Source organism: Gymnoscopelus braueri (genome assembly GCF_963280865.1).
Source record: "Gymnoscopelus braueri genome assembly, chromosome: 16".
Classification (NCBI taxonomy): Eukaryota; Metazoa; Chordata; class Actinopteri; order Myctophiformes; family Myctophidae; genus Gymnoscopelus; species Gymnoscopelus braueri.
Window position 1 is genome coordinate 16443747 of NC_137616.1, and position 22825 is coordinate 16466571.

At 41.6% G+C, this 22825-nt stretch overlaps 1 protein-coding gene across 7 annotated transcripts in view; it reads left to right on the forward strand.

Annotated features, from left to right (window-relative positions):
- The first annotated feature begins 1725 nt into the window (after nucleotides 1–1725).
- The window catches only part of lama2 (laminin, alpha 2), a 316273-nt gene continuing 295173 nt past the window's right edge, over nucleotides 1726–22825 (forward strand). For all 7 annotated transcript variants that reach the window (XM_080453619.1, XM_080453620.1, XM_080453623.1 and 4 more), the window contains exon 1: nucleotides 1726–1951. In XM_080453619.1, the coding sequence (XP_080309745.1) occupies nucleotides 1873–1951 (79 nt within the window). In that variant the 5' untranslated portion in view covers nucleotides 1726–1872. The remainder of the gene's footprint in view (nucleotides 1952–22825) is intronic.

Sequence of the window (22825 nt, forward strand, 5' to 3'; positions counted from 1 at the left end):
ACACACACACACACACACACACACACACACACACACACACACACACACACACACACACGGTGAAGTGATTGACGTTAGTTAGAAGTTAGTGAGCTCTGGCATTATAATGGCCAAGTGTACTCTGATAGACAAACATACATATCTCTGCAGGAGTAAACACACATAATAGCCTGCACAGTAATTAAATAGTAGTAGAATAATAATAATAGAGAAGTCCGTCAAACTATCTCCCCCACTCATAAAAATACTATACCCTTCAGTGGTTCTGTGACCCTGAGGTTCATTAAAACATGCTGGTATTTGTGCCATAGCACATGGGAGCCATTTAGAGGCCAAGACTACTGCTTGAGAAATGCTGTTGTACAATCAATTAAATCTATTTACTTTCTGCACTAGGTGGACAGAGACTAGCCCACAGTAATTTGTGTGGAATGAGATATTGTGTGAGAGAGACCAGTCACTATATTTCCACTGCTGTTTTAAGGCTCTGTCAACAACTATGACAGTTTTATGGGGGACTTTGGTCCAAACAACTACAACACACACACACACACACACACACACACACACACACACACACACACACACACACACACACACACACACACACACACACACACACACACACACACACACACACACACACACCTCATTTCGCTACTTACTTTTCTCATTTTTACATTATTTATTTTATCTAGGCTTTTGCTACCGTTTTGCCCCAAAGTGTGGTGTGTGGTATTGAGCAGTAGGGGGAGCCATAGAGTAAAAGAGCTAATAGGGTGGACTGTCAACTGGACAAACCTTTGATCATCTAACTTTAACTGCATATTCTACTTTCTACTAACGTGTTCTTTCCAATAGGATAGGCTACCATCCATGTCTACTTTGGAGTACCACCCATGTTAAACACAAAACATATTATTTGTTTTGAAAGGTAGGCCTGGATGTAGGCTACTAGGTTGTAACCTATATAGGCTACTAGGTTGTAACCTATATAGGCTACTCATTGACAACACAGGCTGACCAGTACAGTTGAGCTGAATTAAAGGGTAATCTTATTGTTTTCATAGTTACCTATTTAGATTTAAGCCACACACAGCAGTATCCTATATGATGTTCAGTGCTCATTTGACAAAACTGACATTTAAAGGAGTAGTTCACCCAAAAAAAAAATCGTATTTTCTATAAAATACACATCCCATGAAGATGTTTTTGTTTTTGTCGCATTCCTAAACCAATAATTTGATGACCGGCAGGATTGAGTCTCCTAGCTACTGAGTCTCCTACTTACCAATGACCAGGTCATTGAATTATTTGGTCAGGAATGGGACAAAAAAGTTATAGAAAGTAAGTAATTTTTTAGTTGAACTACTCCTTTATTGTTGACTCATCATCTGAAAAAGAACATGTCAATTTCAAAATAATAATGTAAACAGACTAGCCTATAATAAACATATCTACTCACTAAGTATCATCATCTTCAGGCAGTGTCTATAATATCTCAAATAATTAGTTTTAATTAGGCTAATTGTTGCACCTGGTCTTTAGATAGAGTACCATTTCCGGCATGTGCGACACTAGCGTACGACGACGTATCGAGCTGGAGAGGAGAGGAGAAGAGTGAAAAGAGGAGGGAGAATTGAAAAGAAAAGAAGAGAGGGAGGGCGAACAGAGAAGAGGATAGTGGGAGGAGAGAAGAGAAGAGACGAGACGAGACGAGGGAGGAGAGAAGAACTGGAGAGAGTTTTAGTTCAACTTCTTAAAAAGTTTTCTCCAGTTGTTTAGCGCGTGTATCTCAGAAAGTGCGTATAGCCCCGGACCTGGACCTGACTGGCTGGCACGAGCGGACAGTGAAAAGCCACCGACTGGAAAATGAGGCGAGTTTGGCTCGCGCTTCTTCCCGCGGCGTTGTTGCTATGGCAATGCCGATTCTGCCAGGCACAGCAAAGAGGTGAGTGAGCCCCCCCCCCCCAACCCCCCTCTTGAGCGATGGACCGAGAGATAGACTGCTGATCAATTTATTCACCTCTTCTCACCTTTTCTCCTCGCTTCCATCATGGCTTCCAAACGCAGCTGCATGCGCTTGATATCAAACATGGAATGTGAAAGTATCCAATGAATGAAATAACCTGGTGTTGTCTAACATAGGCTACACTGGGCTGTGTGTTGTTGTCAAAGCAGGGTTATAGCAGTGGTCCTCCTCAAACATGTTTATGTCAAGGACCCCCACAGTGATAGGCTACTTATAGGCCGGGGACAATATTTTGCCAAATGTTTAAATACAGAACAGTACAGTTCTACAACTATAGGTGTGGGGCTGGAGAGATAACATTGGAGACAGTGAAACCTATGATATGAATAGTCATTCTGATATTTTATTTCAGTGTGCTATTAAACTTAAATTGAACTCTTCTTCATTTTGCTGAAGACCCCTGGAACCCCCCCAAGGGCCCCACTTTGAGAACCTCTCTCTCTCTCTCTCTCTCTCTCTCTCTCATATTCTAGGCCTATGGTACAAATCTATCTATCTATCTATCTATCTATCTATCTATCTATCTATCTATCTATCTATCTATCTATCTATCTATCTATCTATCTATCTATCTATCTATCTATCTATCTATCTATCTATCTATCTATCTATCTATCTATATATATATCTTTTGCCTACAGCACCTACACCTGTCTCTTTCCACTATCCTTTCTCTTCCTCTCTACCCATTTCTTGGTGTGCAGCCTATCTATCTTCCATTCTGATGCTTCATATTGCATCGCTGATCTTCTTTTATTTAGATTTTATTTGTGTTGCCATTACCATTCAGACAAGTCAGAAGTCAGGTTTAATTACAGGAAATAAATGAAGCGTGAAGCTGTGTTACTGCTTAGCCCACGCTGTTTATCATTACCTAGTTTTGTTTGCAGACTTTCACTACTCAGACATTCTGCACAAAAATGCTTGAGCACTGTCTGTGCCACTAGCATGGGATTATGCTTATGCTCCCTGCTACTCAGGACACATTCCTAATTGTCAGAGTAACTATTTTGTAACTTGTTTAAGTGCATTTACTCAAGTACTGTACTTGTGCATTTTTTTCTTTACTGGAGTATTTCCAATTTTCCGTTCTTTTACTTCTACTCCACTACATCTCAGAGGCAAATATTGTACTTTTACTCCACTACAATTATTTGAAAACTGTAGTTACTAGTTGCTTTGTAGATTTGGTTTATTATTACAACATACAGTAACCACTTCAGCCCTACTTATGAATTTCGGCCATTTGAAAATAGCTTGTAGATCTGCTATATTCAAAAGATTTGTGTACATTATATACATTTGAAAAGTTGTGAAATGGGATCTTCTGCATAATGAGTACTTTTACTTTTGGTACTCAAAGTACATTTTGATGCCAATACTTTTGTATTTTTACTCAAGTACATTTTTGAATACCGAACTTGTACAGACTATTTCTACAGTAGGGTATTGATACTTTTACTTAAGTCAAACATGTGAGTACTTTTTCCATCACTGACTGTACATTCTACATTGTTCTGCTCCACGGTGAGTTTAAATTGAACTCTGAGCTCCATTTGTAACTCAGAGACTATGCAGGTTAGAAATGAATAGATTAACTTTGAGGATTTTACTAGGTAGATGCCTTTCAGCTATAACAATGCTGTATTCCACACTGTATGAATGCACATAGTGGAATTATGATTGTACTGTATATAGTAAGATTAATTCTGCATCTGTATAGTGTGTAAAGTAGGTTCTGCTCTCTTTGCAAAGAATGTGAGCTCCTTTTTTATCTTGTACCGTATACCGCGCTTGCCTGTATTAAACAAATCTTATCACATTAGTTCCAGATATGGCGCCGTACGACTGTCACCAAGACAAATTCCTTTACATTTACCATCCCTGGTGACCTAAAGTGATTCTGATTCTGAAATGGCATGAGGAGCCCATTTCTGAAAAGAGCTCAAATTGTCACACGAACGTACGAGGAGTGATTCATGCTTTGAATCCTAAATGACAGCCGGAGACCTTTTGCTAGGCGTAGAAAGGTGGCAAAAGTTGGCCTTTTGTAACTTTTATGTCCGTCTGTATTCGTTGGATAGATTACTGTGCTCTGTGTAGTTCATTCTGGACTGGCTGTCTGCTTTCTGTTAAGGCAATGACACACATTGTCCACAGACACGGATGTTTCAATATTGCGTTCAGCTGAAGGGATGAGGGATTGACATCTGGGACAAAATCAATACAGATGACATGGGGGGTGTGTGTGTGTGTGTGTGTGTGTGTGTGTGTGTGTGTGTGTGGCAGCAGGGATCATAACAAAACATGTTGGTCCTCCTATCTATTAAACCACATAGCACCTCTAGCATCCCACAATGGCATGTCATAATAGAAAACATTCTGCAAAAAATGGCGAAACATTTGGTGGAAATAGCAGATCTACAAACAAGCTTGTAGATTGGCTATTTTTAGATATTTGTTGTTGTATAGGGAACAAAGGTGCGGACCAAATAGACCCCTGGGGGCTCTTGTCAACGAAGTATATTGTTTTTAGGTGTTTTAGGAGAGATCAACATACACACTCTCAAAAATGTTTGTGGTGCTGAGAGTAAGGGGACTAAATCCACTTAGATAAAAACTTGCATACAGACTTTAGTGTTGAATACATAGACCCTTTCACACAAAAAATACATACTCCCGCTCACATACTTTTCTCTGTTTTATTAATCAACATTCAGGCAAACAGGAACTATCATTATGATGAAGGTCCCTGTTCAACCGAAACGTTGATTAATAAAGCAGAGAAAGGAATGTGTGAGTATGCAGTTTTTTTTTGTGAAAGGTCCTATGTATTTTAACACTAAAGTCTGAAGTTGACTTGTTAAAGCTCCCTGCCAGAGTTTCTTTTTTATTTTACTTCCCCCAGTGCCAGTGGTTAATTTTTTTTTACACAGGAGCCGAGATACATGATTTTAAAGTAATAAGTTAACCAAGGAGTGAATGGAGCTAGAAATCTTTGGATCGTGATATCTCTGGTTCTGTGTGGATAAATTGAAAAAAAAAGACAAAAAAAAAAAAACGGTTATACTCGTGGATGGCAGTAAACGGGTGTATTTTTCATCAACGGTTATACTCGTGATTGGCAGGTAAAGTGTTAAATATACTCCATAGTATAGTGTCGGCGAAAATAACTGATTTTCAAGCAATGTTTTGCTTGAAATCTTTGCACAATCCTGAGTGCTAATTTAACTCTGACAGTGTAGAACACAGTTTTACCCTCACACTTTTAAATGAAAAGTCAGGGTTTTGCTGTGCATGGTGTGCACGCACGGTATACGCAGGAAGAAAGTCTAAGCGTGTAGGTGCATGCTGTGAGCCCCTCTTGGCATTTTGTATCATCCATTAGTCTGTGGTGTGTGTGCGTTCTCTCCTGGATTTGTACAAGTTATGCCTCGTCACAGCGGCTGAAGAGCTATAAATGACCCAGCTGTACTCAAGCACAGCCGCCAAGAAAAAAAGTCATTTTGTTCGTGGCAGCAGACAACATTTGTGCAGGAGCCCAATGGAGTCTGTCCATGTTTTCACATTTTCGCATACGTGCTTTGCCTCTGTAGGAGGTGGGGGCTTCTCCGAGACTGAAGATGCGAAAAATCTCTTTTCGCTCCCCACCATGCCCTTTTTCTATTAATCCTACTCACCGTATCTCCAGCTATACTGTTTAACCCAGGAGTGCTTTGGAACACCTCTGGGGAGAGGTGTATTGTGTGTGTGTGCTTACTATACTTGTAAGGGCTAAATAGTAAATATCCCCACAAGTATAGTAGCCTACAATCTGAGAAATAGACATTGTGAGCACACTTTTTCCTGGTCCTCCAAAGAGAAATGGTTGTTTTATGAGTTAATAAAATTTGGTTTTAGAGTTAGTAATTCAGAGGTTAGGGTTAAGGTTTTGAGGTTAGGTTGAGGAGGTTAGGGTTGGAGTTATGCCTGATTTATCCTTAGTTGCACACCGGCGTTGCACACCAAAAACTGAAAAAAAGTAAACAAAAATGTTGATATCCACACAAGTATAGTGTGTGTGTGTGTGTGTGTGTGTGTGTGTGTGTGTGTGTGTGTGTGTGTGTGTGTGTGTGTGTGTGTGTGTGTGTGTGTGTGTGTGAGAGAGAGAGAGAGTGAGAGAGAGAGGCCATCTGTGTGAGGCGCCTCATTACCAGGCATGTCAGCCAGTCTTGCGCTCTATCAGTGACACAGCTCACAGACATCAGGAGATAATCAGACACACAGACAGTGGAAGGGGATGAGATGGAGAGGAGGATGAGGTGGAGGAGGAGGAGGAGGAGGAGGAGGAGGAGGAGGAGGAGGAGGAGGAGGAGGAGGAGGTGGAGGAGGAGGACTGCGAGGAAAGGAGGGGGGCAACCTCTGGAGATCTAAAAACAAGGATGAGAAATCCGAGATGAAGAGACGCGAGGCGGGGTGAAGCGGCTACATTGTAAAAGGTGGAGAGATGAGAGAGAGAGAGAGTGATAGAGTGAGTGAGTGAGAGAGGATGAGTTTGAAGTAGTGATAAAGTGGGCAGAGGAAAGAATAGTAGACGGGCGGGATTCTGACCTGGCTCTTTGATGGTCGAGCTGTAATACTGTAGCTACAGTGCCATTACACCGTAAAATCCTGAGTGTTAATTCAATTTTGTGTACAAATGGAACAAAAAGGACCCGTAAGGTTCCATTTGTACACTCTCTTGCAAATGGTTAAATGAACACTGAGCATTTTGCTGTGTTATTGATAATAAATAAAAGCCAGGTCATCTCTAGACTCCAATTGGCGATTGGTATGAGGCCAACCCCAAATAAAAAGCAAAACATTTTCATTAGACAGGGTGGGATGTATTTAGTTGGTGTTCTATTTATAAATCATAGCTTTACAGTGGTGAAAATGACATTAGACCGTGACATTGTTTATGACGGATTTAAAGCCCAGAAAACCCAACAGAAAATGGTTCAGATGTAGACAGATACCAGGCGTTGTGCAGCACAAGCGATGAAGTGTTTATGCAACGGTAATGTGGGTTTTAGCCCGTCTGGGCTCAGCCTGATGTGACGTGAACCCACCAGAGGTGTCGGTGGGGACGCTCTTATGAATCCAGAATGGCTTTTCTAAACCATCAGAGAAATCAACATTTTTATGAAGTGAATTCATCCCAATAGCATTATGCTCACAAAATATCGCAGTCTGCCGTGCTAATAATGCGAAGGCAGCCAGGCTTAGCTGAATGGATTTGATGCAATACGCCGGGGGCCCGGGGCCTCCCCGAATGCCTCGGCCTGGGAACCCAAACAGAGTAAATTCAATGTGAATATCAATGTGGCGGACCACAGAGAGGTTACAATGAGACTTTAGAGAAAGTGAAGGAAGGAAGGAAACAGGGAGGAAAAAAGGCGGCTGACGTGCGGGGGTAGGGGGGGGGAGGAAGGGGGGCAGGACAGAAAGAACACTTGCTTGGAGCGGGCCAGGTCAACCGGCTTATAGTGAGGCTCAGGCGCGCGCTCGATGTCCATTGCTATTTTCGGAAACACTTTTAGCTGGCGGAGGCTCACACGGACAGATGTCTCCGAAAACACAAAAAAAACATGCTTTATGTTATGCAATGCTTGTCTGTTTGAATTTGGTATCAACTCCTCAAGGTGGAAAGGAACATTTTCAAAATTGTTCCAAAAATAGCAGAGTTTGTACAGTAGATTGGCTATTTCTGCTATTCGCCGTGAGCATAATACGTAGGTTAAAGTGAAGAATCGGCTTCATCAGTCCCTGCATATGCCAGTGGTCAGCGGGGCCCACGTGCAGTTTCAGACTGATTGGCCAACCCCCTGAGGAGATAAATGGATGAGGACGAACTGACAGAGTTTTGTTCATTTAATAGCAGGATGAAAGATGTGGGGTTAGCTAGTGCAAGGGCTGAATCAGGCTTGTTTTCATTTTTCATTAAGGTGTGCACAGCCCACAGTGCTATGATTCTGCGTGCGTGCGTGCGTGTGTGGTTTTATTGGCTGTGATATAAATCCATAAGTGAGATGAGATACTGAGGGGAAGGTTACTCTTATAACATAATGTCTTATAGATTACTGTCACACAGCTTAAACAGTATTTGGCCCCCGGTGCTGTTAACTTGTCATCGGATTCAGGGTAACTAATTAATCAATGACTGTGTTGCCCTCTCCTCAAAGACACGGCTCATATGACCACCAACAGGTGTGTGTGTGTGTGTGTTTAAATTTAGACTAAGGTGCTAAGAAAGAGTGGTGCTACAGCCTTCCGGTCAATGATAGGAAGGGACAGAAGTAGAGTATAGATGGAGGAAGTAGGAGAGAGAGAGAGAGAGAGAGAGAGAGAGAGAGAGAGAGAGAGAGAGAGAGAGAGAGAGAGAGAGGGAGAGAGGGAGAGAGAGAGAGGGAGAGAGAGAGGTTGGTTGAGTTTTCACACCTCCCTCCTCTGCGTTCCCCTCAGTGACTCCTGGTTCCTGCCCGCACGTCTAATTCAAAACACTGGTGATGATGACCTACTGTACAATCAACCAAGGGCATATGGCACCCCCTACCTTCAGGACGTGATCCACACCTTCACTCGGGTGACCCCCAAACTCCGAGACCCTTTAGTGTACGTGCACATGTATGTGCTGCTTATGCACGCACCATAGAGCCGAGGTTTATTATGTTTTTCAGGCCAAGGACCCCCTAGCTGAGAGAGAGATGAAGCAGGGACTCCCACTACATATTGTATAAAATTGTGTTGCAGATTACCTTTTTTTCATAGATAGCTGGATTCACGTTAATGTGTATTTTCAGATAGTTAACCTTTAAACCCTCAATAGTCAACTTGACCGTTGGCTCTGTACTTGGTCTGCTCTTTTTCCCTCTATTTTCGGCTGACGTTACCCACCACACAAAGATTTGGCAGACCCCCTGTAGTAACTCTGAGGACCCCCTAAGGGTCCCGGACCCCCTGTTGAAAACCCCTGCCATAGAGGTTTTCAGGACAGTGCACCTTTCAACACCATGGACAAATCCACCAAAACATAGTTTATTTGAAAGCTGTAGTACTAGTAAACACAAAACACAACGATTGCACTGTTGTAATGTTGTAACATATTTATTGATTGCCACTTTTGCCAGATACCTTCAAAACCATTCAAAACAAAACATATGGTATTTTTGTGCACAAGTGCAGCTGGTGGTGCCAGCTAAATGTTCAACTGTGACACATTCTCTGTCAGCTATTTTCATTTATTTATAAAAAGAACATACACGTATCTTTGAGTAGCCTATAAATATCTAAAATAACTTTTATTTTAACATCAAAATCACTTTAACTTTAGGCCTATTATCTTCACAAGTCAATGCCACCAGCTGGTTGCAGTCAATTTTATGCTGCTCTCATCACTCCATAAGTTTCCCCAGAATCCCAGAATTAAAATGCAGAGTCTACAAAGCGTGAAACATCAAAAATATTAAACCACTATTGCACCTGGGTAATATTAACAAACCAAGAAAGAGCCTTTAAAGTGATATGCCTTTTTAAAAGAGCACTTGTGTGACGAGTGGATCCTCTCTGGGAGATTTCAGTTTCCCAGGAGCTTTCTGGTGGAACTCTGTGCAGCTATCATCAAAGTTTCCCGGCGTAATGAGAGAAGTGCTTTCAGAGTTGTCAGTCCCTCTACGGTTCCTCTCGTCCATCCAGGTGTTATTCATGATGGAAAAGAGCCTCTCCACTGGGGATTTTCTTGCCAGGTAAACACATGGCAAACTGACAGATTAGACCAATGTTTTGAAAGTGAACTTTCGTCTCGTCTGGAAATGGGCAAACATCTCCCCCCAGCGCTCGTCTGCTGGCTTACCGTCTGCGTCCCACTGCGTAACCCTCTCAATGGTGTTCATCTTCACTGGAGGTGTTTTTTTTTTCGTCGAACAGCTGTGCTTCGTTAATGTTGCAGCTTTGAGTTTACATATCGTACACAGTAAAATCCACAGTGTTAAAGGGATAGTTCACTGAAAAAAATGCTTTTTTTCTATCGATTAGTCACCCCATTTCTAAAGCCAATAATTTGATGACCAGCGGACCGATACGCAGCGGTTCCGGTAGGAGACACAAAGAGTCTCCTTTGTGTAGCGGTCATTTGTTGTTTAGGGTCCATGCCACTTGCTCTGATGTTATACATAATATGTATATGTACAATTTAGGCATTTAGCAACTTACATATATTATATGTAAGTTGCTAAATGCCTAAATTGTAATTGGGGAAAAAAACTGTTTCATAAAAGTTTAATAACTTTGGAGAGTTCCTTTGTGACACTCGTCACAGCATGGGGTAAAAGTAAGTTGGCTACTGACTGCAAAGACTAACATTAACCACACATCCCTATATTCTTAGTTCCCTCAGGTAATATGCTCTATAAATCTCTTTGCCGAAAGCAGCAGATCTACAGTACATGCTCATAACACATGGTGAGCTTGTAGATCTTCTATTTCTGTTGAAAGGTTAGGGTCGCCAGGGTTCATGTGGTCAATGCAGACCCCAATATTGTCTCTTTCCGACTAAAGGAACCAGGTGAACCGTGCCGTGCAACGTATATCATATGTTCTGGATTCATTTCCATGCGCTACGGCTTGGTTTCAGACAAGGCTCTCAGAACCTCATTTGGACCCTGCTGAGAAGGTGGTACTAACCCGTGGTACTTTCAATTTATTTTGAAAATGGCAAGCTCACAACGCACCGTGACATGTTGTTAGCTTGCAGAGTGGCTATTTTTGCTATTTTTAATTGAATTGTTTTAATGACATACAGTACCTGCCCTTCAGGGGTGGTTGTGTTTATAATGGTTATAATGGTTATAATGGAAACGAACGAAAAACAATTTCACAGGTTCTGGAAACCTTGAGGCTATTGAAGGTTCCGCATGGGTTACCCTTTCATAGTCGAATTGGCGCCGATTCTAATACCTTCTAAATCAGCAGTTCTCACACAACACACAAGATTTTTCAAAAACTTTCAAAAATAGCAGATGGATAAGCTCACGCCCTGTGAGCTTGTATATTTGCTATTTTTGAATAGCCAACACAAAAATCTAAAATGACACGGATACTTTCCCGGTTTTAATGGGTCAAATAGTGTGGATAGGAGATACTATGGTTGTTTGGGACATAACTTACTGCTTAATGTGATAAGTGTGGCTGAATGTGTGCTGCATGCATTTGTGTGTGTATCCAATTGCATTTATTGAACAATTTGTTTTGATATCTTACAGTAATAGCCCGTCTGACTATAGTGCAGCATTTGCATATAGTGTGGTTGTTTGTTCAGTCTAGTGTGTGTGTGTGGGTTGCAAGTGCAGTGTTAATATTTGATTTGTGTTGTGTTTACCTGTGGTCCTGAACTTCCTCTTGTAAAGCACATCTTCATGGAAAGCAACTTTGTGTGTGTGTGTGTGTGTGCACGCACGCACGCACGCACGCACGCACGCACGCACGCACGCACGCACGCACGCACGCACGCACGCACGCACGCACGCACGCACGCACGCACGCGCGTGTACGTGCGTGTGTGCGTGCGTGCGTCTTAGCTGTTTTGCTGTCAGAAGAACAGCATTGATAATGCTGAGGAGAAAATCAATAGTTAATTCTACCAGGGACACAATATCTTCTCCGCTCTGTTCCTCAGTAGGCTTAGAGAGGGAGAAACAAGGCATTATTTGATAAATTGGTAAGTGTGTGTGTGTGGTATGTGTGTATACTGAGAATAACTATAAACGTGCACTGAGTACTCAAAAGAGTACTCAACAATGTATCTACACCTTGTATGGTACTGTATATGTTGGTGTGTGCAATTGGTCCCACTAGGGCTGGGTAATATATCGATATCGTGATACGAGACTATTTATCGTCTGAGATGGTAGATATTGTAATATCTCAATGTCCACGTAAATCTGCTATATTTGCTATTTTTTAAATAGAATGATAATGAAATAGAAGAAATCTAGAATGACATGCTCAAAATAAGAGACGCCAGGATAAAAGTGTTTTTTAACATTCAATAGATGATGATGAATAATTGCGGGTAAACAAGTATCTGACATATCTGGCCCCCATCCGTCCTGCTGAGGAGTTTAGTTAAAAAATATTCTCCGTTCCACCCTTTTCTCCTATATTTTACACGCACGCACGCACGCACGCACACACGCACGCACGCACGCACACACTCACACCCCTAGGATATTGCAGTGCTTGGTGACCTTTACATAGATCACGACCTTAAATCCTTCAATGACTCACAGGAAAACTTTTAGCTGCACAAACAACAATACTGGCAGTTGAAATCAATTTTTAAAACCCCTTCATCCCCCCAAAAATAATGAGATAAAGTAACGGATGCGGACTGGCAAGCGCTTGAGGTGCCTCAAAGCCCTGGGCTCAAGGCTCAAGAGTTTTTTCCTGTGGCTGTCAGAGACCTGAACAAGGGAAAAGGCAAAAAACTAAAGCAAAAGAACAAAAGAACAAAATGTATAATATATAAAATAAAAACTGCCTTTAGTCTGTAAAAGTCCAGTTTGTGGCACAATGTTAATTGCTCTAGTGTAAATAGATAAGTGTAATTGATGTGTATATATATTAGGGGTGTGCCGATACACTAATTTCACCAAACGATACGATACGATATTTGGCTCACAACTTCGATACGATTTCGATACGATACGCACTTTTTTATTATGAAAAATATATGGGGGAGAAAAAAAGCAAATGCAAACAAATAATTCTGTTTTTGCATATATCTAGACATGCGAACTTGTAGCTTTTCAGCTACAATAGCCATTTTGAATCCAAATAGGGCAATAGTGTGACACCTGACCCGAAAAAAAACCAACATGTTGTCACCCTTTTCACCCCGGGGCTGTTTTTGCATGCCTGATTATTATTATTGTAAAAAAAATATATATATATTATATCGCGACGATATATCGGCACACCCCTAATATATATGTATGCTTTATGTGTATATGTGTGCTATAAATGACCCAGAGAATTTTTTTGTCAGGAAGTCCCCTTTTCCATTCATTTATTTCTGTTGGGGGGCCTGTCTATCCTGAAAGACACAGCTCCCTGTACTATCTGTACTGAATGGGTCCCGACCTCTATCATATTGGGTAGGAGACCACTCGTTCAACAATGGAAGTCAGCCCAGCCCACTCACCGTCAATCACAGTGGCATAATTGCTAGGGTGGCGGCATATGAGCGAGCGGTATCCTTCTCTCTGTTGGGCAGGATAGACTGGTATCGCACAACGAAAAAAATCATTTAACAGGTGCTGGACAAAATACGTACAATGAAAGCGAAGAGATGTCCTCACACTGCACTGCACCTCCCAGGGAATGACTTTGACTCCTTTAAGTCCTTACTAAAGTAATTCCCTTGGAGCTACAGTGCAGTGTGTGGACATCTCTTCTTTTTCAAAGATTTCTTCTTTACATTAAGGGCCACCTTTAAAGACAATCCCGTTCCATATCCAGGGGACAGAGGAGTACTCGTTTTGTTTCACTCAATTTCCATTAGTTGACCATAGCTTAAGTTGCCAAATAGCCGACGTGCGAGGCAATCGACTGCTCGGCGCGGCCACCCGCCTAGCGACTCGCTCAGGCGAGCCTTCGCTGTCTGCTTCCCTGCCTTGTTTTCCAGTGATGTAACAAGTCCTGTATGTAAAACCATTCTTTCTTCAGGTGTGAGTGAAACAAAACCAGCGTTTCCCCTCCCTCCAGCCGGCCTCCGGCTCTTCCATTGAAGCACTAACTGCCTCAGAGCATTCTGACGGACCGCGCTCTCTCTCTCTAGTGGGTGTCAGTGTAATTATTAGCTTTTTTTCCCCCACATTTCCTGGCCTTCTGGGAAATGTTAACATTTTGACACACACACAGTCACACACACGCTCTTCTTTGTGTTTTATTATATCGTTGCCCACGTTAGAGTTTGGACATGTCTGATAGATAGCAGTGGGTGTACTTCTGCTGGGGGATTTGACCTTTTTACCCATGTGGCTGACACTCAGATGTACAGCTGCAGAAAAAGGGACTGACCCACACGCACGCACCTACGCACGCATGCACGCAGACATAGAGACATCATAATGTTATGTGAACAGAACACACACACATGCAGCTGCACATGCTTGGATGTGACCTCTCAGTGTCAGTCTCTCCCTCTCCCTCTCTGCTCTTTTCAGGGTGTGCTTATATATGTTCCCAGGGAGCTTCCTGTGGTAACACATGGTGTCAATAATGACCCTCTACATACACACACACGCTCCTCTCTCCATCCTTTAATCCTTTGTACCCTCTCCCCTACTTTTTGCGCTCCTCTCTGGTTCTCCTCTCATTCCCTGCCCTCCCATTCCTCTTAGCCCCCCCACCATGCTCCCCCTCTCGTCTTCACCCTCCTCCCTCCCTCTCCCCCGTTCCCCTCTCCCTGCCCTGCTTTCCTTCTATCCCCTTACCTTCTCCTTCTCTCTCTCTCTCTCTCTCTCTCTCTCTCTCTCTCTCTCTCTCTCTCTCTCTCTCTCTCTCTCTCTCTCTCTCTCTCTCTCTCTCTCTCTCTCTCCCTCTCTCTCTTAGGACTTCAACTATGGATTATTTTCTTAGCAATTATTCTATCGATTTTTCAGTCAATGAATCAACGCGAAAATGTTGAACAGTATGACATCATACAACGGTATACAGAGGACAACAGTGTGAAAATAGCAGATCTATTTTCGGTATTTCTGCAATTTTATTAAAATCAATAACTTTATTTCTCTCTCTCTCTCTTGCTTTTCTACCTATTTCTCTTCTCCTCTCCTCTGCTCTCCTCTCCTCTCTGTGTCACATACACTCCCCAATGTTGCCAAGTCTGCTTATTATAAGTGACTTTGGGCTTGTTTTTCTGTAAAGTCACTTGTAAATATTGGTGGTTGCGCCTGCTTTTTGGGGGGCTTGTTTCTGAAATCTGAAGTGCATAGTTGCTTATTTGGGCTTGTTTCCTAATGTTGTTTAAACCAGTGGTTCTCAAACATTTCCATGTCAAGTACCCCCAAATTAATATGTACGTATTTGTCTGCGACCCCATCTAAAAAGATTTTGTGCCAGGGATCCCCATACAAGATTGGTTTTGAATGTTTCAAAACATTCAAAATTAGCACATTTCCTTCAAGATTCTTTTTTGAAAATAGCAGATCTACAAGCTCACATCTTGTAAGCTTGTAGATTGTTCAAATAGCTGATGTATAATAGGGCTCAAGTGGTAAAACTGGTCACTTAATTTGGGCTTGTTTAATTTGGTCGCTTGTTTCACTCACAAAACCTGGCAACTCTGATGCTCCCCCTTTCCTTTCATCGGGCGTAGGAGTCCTTCGCTGACATCTGCTCCTCCAGAGCGCTGTTGGCTGTGGTTAAGTCACCACGCCGGCCCCCTCGGTTTTTGTTTGCACTGGAGCTCCCATAAGCAGCCCGTTTTGCAGAGGATATTTGTTCGGGGCCCTGGATCAATTCTTGTTCAAAAACCTCTGTATTTATATATGTGGAATACAAGCTGTGATCATGCTGTTTTTCTTTCTTCTTGGCCCGGTTTGACCCAGGCAGTCCATAGACAACCACCAGTGTACCATCAAATATACAAAGACATGGAATGAAAAGATCTTTCTACAAAGATTGTGCAAAAAGAAAATCAACAAGTACACAATGCTTGACAATTCAGTTTGCGGTTGGAGACTGCGAGCTATTTACTTTACTACTTTACTTTACTTTTAGCTTCTGGGATGCTCATTGTCTTAATTCTCATTTTACTATAGCGCTGAAAGATGGCTCTTGGGATGTTAGATGTGGTGTGTTTCCTGTGTGTCATGTTTTTTTTAAAGATATTTTTGGGGCTTTTCTTTCTACCTTTATTGATAGGAAAGTAGGCCGACAGGAAATGGGGAGAGAGATGGGGGGGGGTGACACACAGCAAAGGTCGTCGGGATCGGGGGTCAAACCCGCGACACGCTTTCAAGCCGGATTACCAGCATATGTGGTATGCGCCCTGGAACGCTAGGCCAGCGGGCGCCCCCCCCCGTATGTGTGCGTGTCATGTTTTTAACCAAATGAACCCTAGCCTAGTGTACCTGGCAAACATTTGGCAAAAATCACAGATCTACAAGCTCACAAACGCCTGCTTATTATTCTGTCCTCTTTGGTTGACAGCCACCTTTCCTAGCATCCCCACTTGAACCCTTGTGTCCCTATTCTGGGCAATTAGGCGAACATTCAGCGCAAATAGCAGTTCTACAAGCTTACAATGCATCGCGTTCCGCCATGTCGTGAGCTTGTATATCTGCTATTTCGGTGAAGAGATTTGGTGTAGAGGGGGAAAAAAGGCAGCGGCTCAAGTATAGAGCCCTGTGGGTCCCTAAATATATAGGGAGACCGACATTACAGTTGTCTCCACATGAGTAACCCACCAAGTCCAATTCCCTCGTACTTGAAACTCACTGGGCCAGTAAAATGCATTCTAATTCTGGTGCTAGCTTGAGTGAAATGTTCTCTGCAAGGCTTAACCCATTCATTCCGGGAACGCTTATACTGTGTCATTTTAGATTTCTTAGCTATAACCATTATTTTATACTTTGGGCAATTTCTTTGTATTCGAATTTTTGAAAATGTGAGCAAATCTTTGAATATGTATGTTTTTTTAAGCGAAGATTTTTAACTCATATCTTTGCTTCTGGGGATTCTACAAATGTCTTCTAAGTCCTAACAGTTAAAAAAACAAAACAAACGTATGTTGCTATAATATCAGTGGTTCTCAAACTTTTTCATGTCAAGGACCCCCAAGATTATATGTATTTGTCCGCGGAATATTTTGTTCCAGGGACCCCCAGAAACAAAGATTTGAGTTAAAAAATGTATCTATATATACTGTATATTCAAGGATTTTCACAAATCTTCCATGATTTTTCAAACAAATAGCAGATCTACAAGCTCATAGCGCGGCACTCGGTGCCGTGCTATGAGTTTGTATATCTGCTATTTCTAAATAGCCAAAGAAACCTTAAAATGACACAGATGCGTTCCCGGTCTTAGTGGATTAACATTCCCTGTGCATCGAGTGGCTTAAAATGCTGGGCAACGTGCTCTGCACATCCAAGCCAGTTTCAAGTGCCTGGAAATGTCTCTCAAATGTTAAACGAAATCAGTGACAATATTTGCACAGTTTAGTTATCTCTGTGTTTACAAATCCCCAATCTATGAATCAAAAAGAAAAAAAAATCTTTCTTTTTGCATTTGGCAGAATCTGTCTCGGGAGATTATCAAATCCCAGAAAAAAACTGAAATAAAAAAACTTCAGAATCAATGTCTGTGTAATTCCCCTTCAACCTAGATTCAGTACCAAATGCCAAATCTCCCACAGTGCAAGCAACCCAACACACATGGTCTTCACATGTTGGTAGGATTGTGTTTGTTTCCCTCTAGGGTTGCTGGTGCTCTTTGATTCTTTTCTGTGGTCATTTGATGAATCGTGCAATCCTTACTCAATCTGATTAAAAAGGGTTAGATCATCTATTTGAGGCCACCAAGCTAGCCATGTGACGTTTCTCTGGAAAGCCACTCTATACAACGAAATGATCAAAAAGTACGCTACAAAAGTAATGTAAAATACAGAAATAACGGACTCATGCATAACAAAGCTTCTGAAAGCCTGTCCAGAATCTGAAGTCCTAAAATCCCTTCACCTAAATACTTCATGAATTAACCACATAAGCCCTATTTAATAGTGAAAATAGCCGATCTACAAGCTCACTATGCATCGCGATTCACAGTGCATTGTGAGCTTGTCGATCTGCTATTTTCACAGTTTCTTAGGTTTTTAAATGAATGGATTTTATATGTGTGATTTTTTTTTTGTCAAAAATTTGTTTTTTGTTGTGGCGAAAGCTTTTTGTGAAAATAGCCAATCGACAAGCTCACAACGCATCGTGCTGCGACACGTTGTGAGCTTGTCAATCTGTGAAAGCCTTCCCCACAATAAGGATGCTGGGGTTTAAGTGATTAAAAGATGAAATAGCGGATGTATTTAGGGTTAAAGTGGTTAAACTGATTTTGATGCTATATTAACACATTTTTGCTGGGGACCCCCCTGGATCCCCCCCAAAGGACCCCTGGGGTTCCCCGGACACCACGCTGAGAACCACTGGGGTAGAAATGACAACTTATTTATTGTCTGCTGTGGTTAAACACCACCATCATTATTGTCTCTACATACAGTATATTATGACCCCTGCTATTGCTCAACTATTCAACACTAGAAAGGCCAGACACACACCATCTGGTAGGATTTTTACATTTACATTTCTCAAACACTTAATATGCAGTTTCTTCCTCCTTCCTGGACTTTAACTAAATAATTAGACATTTTCTTGCTCATTTGCATTAAAAAAAACCCAAAGGTGTATATATTCACCCATGTGTTAGCAGGTGCTATTGAGATAGATTGCACAACCAAAACTCTATTGAAACTACTTTTGCACATAATGGTTGATACTGAATATAAAATTAGAAGGTTTGTTAGGACTTATAAGTCTAGTTCTAAAGTACAGGTCATCGAGGTGTCGATCTGTATCCTCCAAAGAGGATGATCTGAAAGGAGGAAGAAATCTGAGACGTGGCTTTTCCCCTTGGGCTCAACCTTCTTTGCGGAGAGGGTCTCTGGACTGGATTTCCATAATATCATTGGATATTGGATATCAGTCCTGGTTCAAGTGCTGTGACCACTGTGGCCTTCTGGAAGAAACTGTGCAGAAGGCGTGCGCAGCCAGCGGTGTGTCACATGTCAGATGTTGTTGTAGTGGTCCTCGTCCCCATGACCCCCAAATACAAACATCTCTGTCCCGATGATAGTGGCAGAGTGGCATGATGAAGAAGGTGGCAGAGTGCTGCCAGTAGGCTACAGAAGTACCTCTACATTTATTTTACTTTAATTGAAAGGGGCTGCTGTGTATGCGCTGAAATCTTGCCCACATTTGGAGTCATAACATCAAGAATGTCATTGATGATGACTGACGTCACAGGCTGGCCACATAAAGAGCCACACCATTCCCATGTGAATCCCAGTATCCAGAGCCATATAAGGAGTGTTGCGTCACCTCCGATCACGTCATCGGGCCAGTCTTCTACAAAGCCTTCTATTGGCGAATAGTGACAAAGCCCTGAACCGGAAGTTTACGGAATGCACTGGAGTCTATGAGCGTTTGTCACTATTTCGAGTTCACATGAACCACGTGACCGGTGCTGTTTTCTGCCCCCGAGGTGACGCAACTCTCTAATACAAGGCTCTGCCAGTATCCAAGATGTTTATGTTACAGGTATAACATATTTTCATTGCTGAGCATTTTCCAAAGCCACTGACTGGATTCTATACATATCAGTACAGTATGAAAATCAACTTTCTTTCTTATTTTCTTTCCTTTTATATCGTAGCTTGGGTTAGGTCAGGTTATCACTGCATTTTTAATGCGTTTGAAAGGTGTTGTTAGATATAGTCCCTGGAGAGAATTATGATTTACGAGCAAAATTCAAACATCCATTCTTTAGTAGTCCAACTTGCAGGTTAACACCTACTCTTCATGTATATACTGTATGTCAATAGAGTCTGCATCTATTTTATATTATTTCACTTGGCCTGTAGATCTTTTCGGTGAAGAGATTTGGTGTAGAGGGAAAAAGGAGTATAGAGTGGTTAATGTTTCATAATAGTAATGTAATGGTGGATCTTCAAAAGCACCGCAAACTCAACGCTCAACTGAACAAGCATGAAATGTTTTCAGGCTTGAAAAGCCTGAGTGCTCATACGCCCACCTGCTGTACCAGTCTAGCCCATACACCTAGCGGAGATTGGAATGAACGCAAACGAGTAATGCACTGAAACCTGGAAATATAAGACACATTTATTAGTTCAGGGAATATGCTTGTGTTCAAAGCAGAGTGTTCAAGCTATAGTGGTTTACGCAATCTGCCCTGTGATGTCTGGTTTTAAAACTACAGTATATCCAGTGTCCCTGAATAGGTGGTTCATTTGTTGCTTTGAGTGGAAAAGCTGGGTCCTTGTAGTCATATAATATTGTCGCTGTCAGGCAGAAACCTTTTATCTCCATATTTCACGATCTAAATGTCTCAACAGAAGAGCAGGGAGACAAAATACAACCACCCCAATTGTATAAGTTATATTGTATTAACATACTCTACCATACAGACTGGACAAAATTACATTTTATTCATAAATAAAACTTACATAGTGAGGCTTTAATCATACAAGAGTGTTGTATGAGTGAAGAGTGAAAATAGCACTGTGAGCTTGTAGTGCTCACACTGTAAAACGTTTTTAAAATAATAATAAAAAAGGAACGATTTTGGACATACAAGGTTTCCACCCGACAGCAACAATATAATAGGCATAATATAATTATAAAATACTTATTTTCAATTAAAAGCTAAAGTAACGTTAGCTTTTGGGTGTGTCCCAATGATGCAATAATAAACATTTCCATGTCAATTAAAAGTTGGAAGACCTGGTGGTGGTTTGATGCGTATCACCATCGCCACCTGCGGGTGAAGGTCTGTACAGCTAAAATAATTAAATAAAAAAGAACCCAAACTGAGATTTGAATGTCTACCCAACGAACACATATCCGAATATTTGAGTAGTTGTGGCCAGCCCTACATGACTGACATGATGATTCATTTAGACTGGATTTAAAACGTTCATTGGGCGCGCACACCACAAAACGTTTCTCAAGGTGGGGCTCGGCACTCGAGACTAATGACACCCCGTCATCCAGGGGACATTAAACGCGAAAAATATGATGTTTACAAAATGTTTAATTAAAGTTACAGCAGGCAGTACTGATCCTCCTCCTCAGGTAGAACTTAGTTTCAAACATGGTGTGATATTTGAAGAGGATAAACAGACATACTGTCAAACTGGGAACTGCATCCAACCCTAGCCGAAAATAGCTCATCTACAAGCTCTGGTGGAGATTAATTACAAACCTTTCCGTCTCCTTCCCATGGATCGACACCTCGCATCTCCGTTCTCCGTATGTCTGCTCACCAAAAGTAGTTAACGTTATGGATATGATTTGGATTGTCATATTAAGGAGAAGATAATGTTAAACGGAACATGATGCTGAGATATTGTCGCACCCAAGCACAGTCAAAGACTTTTTAAAGGAGGCCTTTGAATAGAAAAGATATGCTTATTAAATCGATTGTTTGTTTTTAATGTTTCACCCGCATCAATAGAGATTTCTGTATCAGTCTGTCTGTGTCCCTTTTAAGACCGTAAACGTAGTTCCATGTGAGGCTTGCCCAAATATGGAGTCCAGACCAGTCTATGAGGTCAGTACTATTTGTCCTACATTATTACAAATGACCTTTTATGTAGCTCCCTCTCTTTTAGGACTAGCTCTCCCACACATTGATTAATGTAGACAAAAAAGATAAAATTTAAACAAGGACCAATAGTTGAAGGCCGTGGAGAAAAGTAAAGTTTTAAGCCCTATATAGTCTCTGGTGAAGTTCCTTGTTGCTCGTAATATTTTATTAAGCCTACCTTGGACACAAGGAGGGAACGCTTCCACATCATAACACATCTCACAGCCTTCTCTGGAATAATTGGTGTTCTCATTTTCTTTTATTCTGCCCACCACTTTAGCAATGGCTCCCAACCCCACACATCATCCAGACACCAGTGATACAGTGTGTGGAGCCGGTACTAAACGCTGAAATGTGAAATTGCTAGCAGCGGTGCTAAATCCAGTGGTACAGTAACTAAGTACATTTACTTTCATGCTGTACTTAAGTACATTTTTCGAGTATTTTGTTTGTTTTTGATTTTTGCAAGCTGATGACTTTAACACATTTCAAATAGAAATATTGTACTTTTGACTCCACTACATTTCTAGGAAGGGAGTCTTTCTTGTATTGGGACAGAAACGCACCAAAAATATATTATGGATTAACCACTTATTCAACCCTATTTAAAATATAGTGAAAATAGTCGATCTATAAGCTCACAACGCATCGCATCGCGGTGCGTTGTGAGCTTGTAGATGAGCTTGTAGATGTCTGCTTACAGATGTCTGCTTGTAGATTTCTGAACATTTCTGTCTGACCATTTCTGTAAATGTACTTCATATTTTTTTTACTTTTGAATACTTGACTATTGAACTCGTATAAACGCTCACTGAAACATGAAATGGCCAGCAGTGGTGCTAAATCTTATCATGCCCCATGTGGAGGCTGTGTTGAGACTTTAATGTTATTACAGGTTGTGGGCCTCTCTGGATTGACGCTGTCTGGTTTTGTTGGCTACTGGTAATTATACGACCCCAACCCACCCACCACTACCACATCCCCTTCCTCCTACACATGGCCACAACATGCTAGACAGGTGCGGTGTGTGTGTGTGTGTGTGTGTGTACGTACGTGTGTGTGTACGTACGTGTGTGTGTGTGTGTGTGTGTGTGTGTGTGTGTGTGTGTGTGTGTGTGTGTGTGTGTGTGTGTGTGTGTGTGTGTGTGTGTGTGTGTGTGTGTGTGTGTGTGTGTGTGTGTGTGTAGAGGTGTGCAGAAGTAACCAAGTACATTAACTCAAGTACTGTACTTAAGTACAATTTTGAGGTACTTTTACTTTACTGGAGTATTTCCAATTGTCAGTACTTTTACTTCTACTCCACCAAATATTGTGCTTTTACTCCACTATAATTAT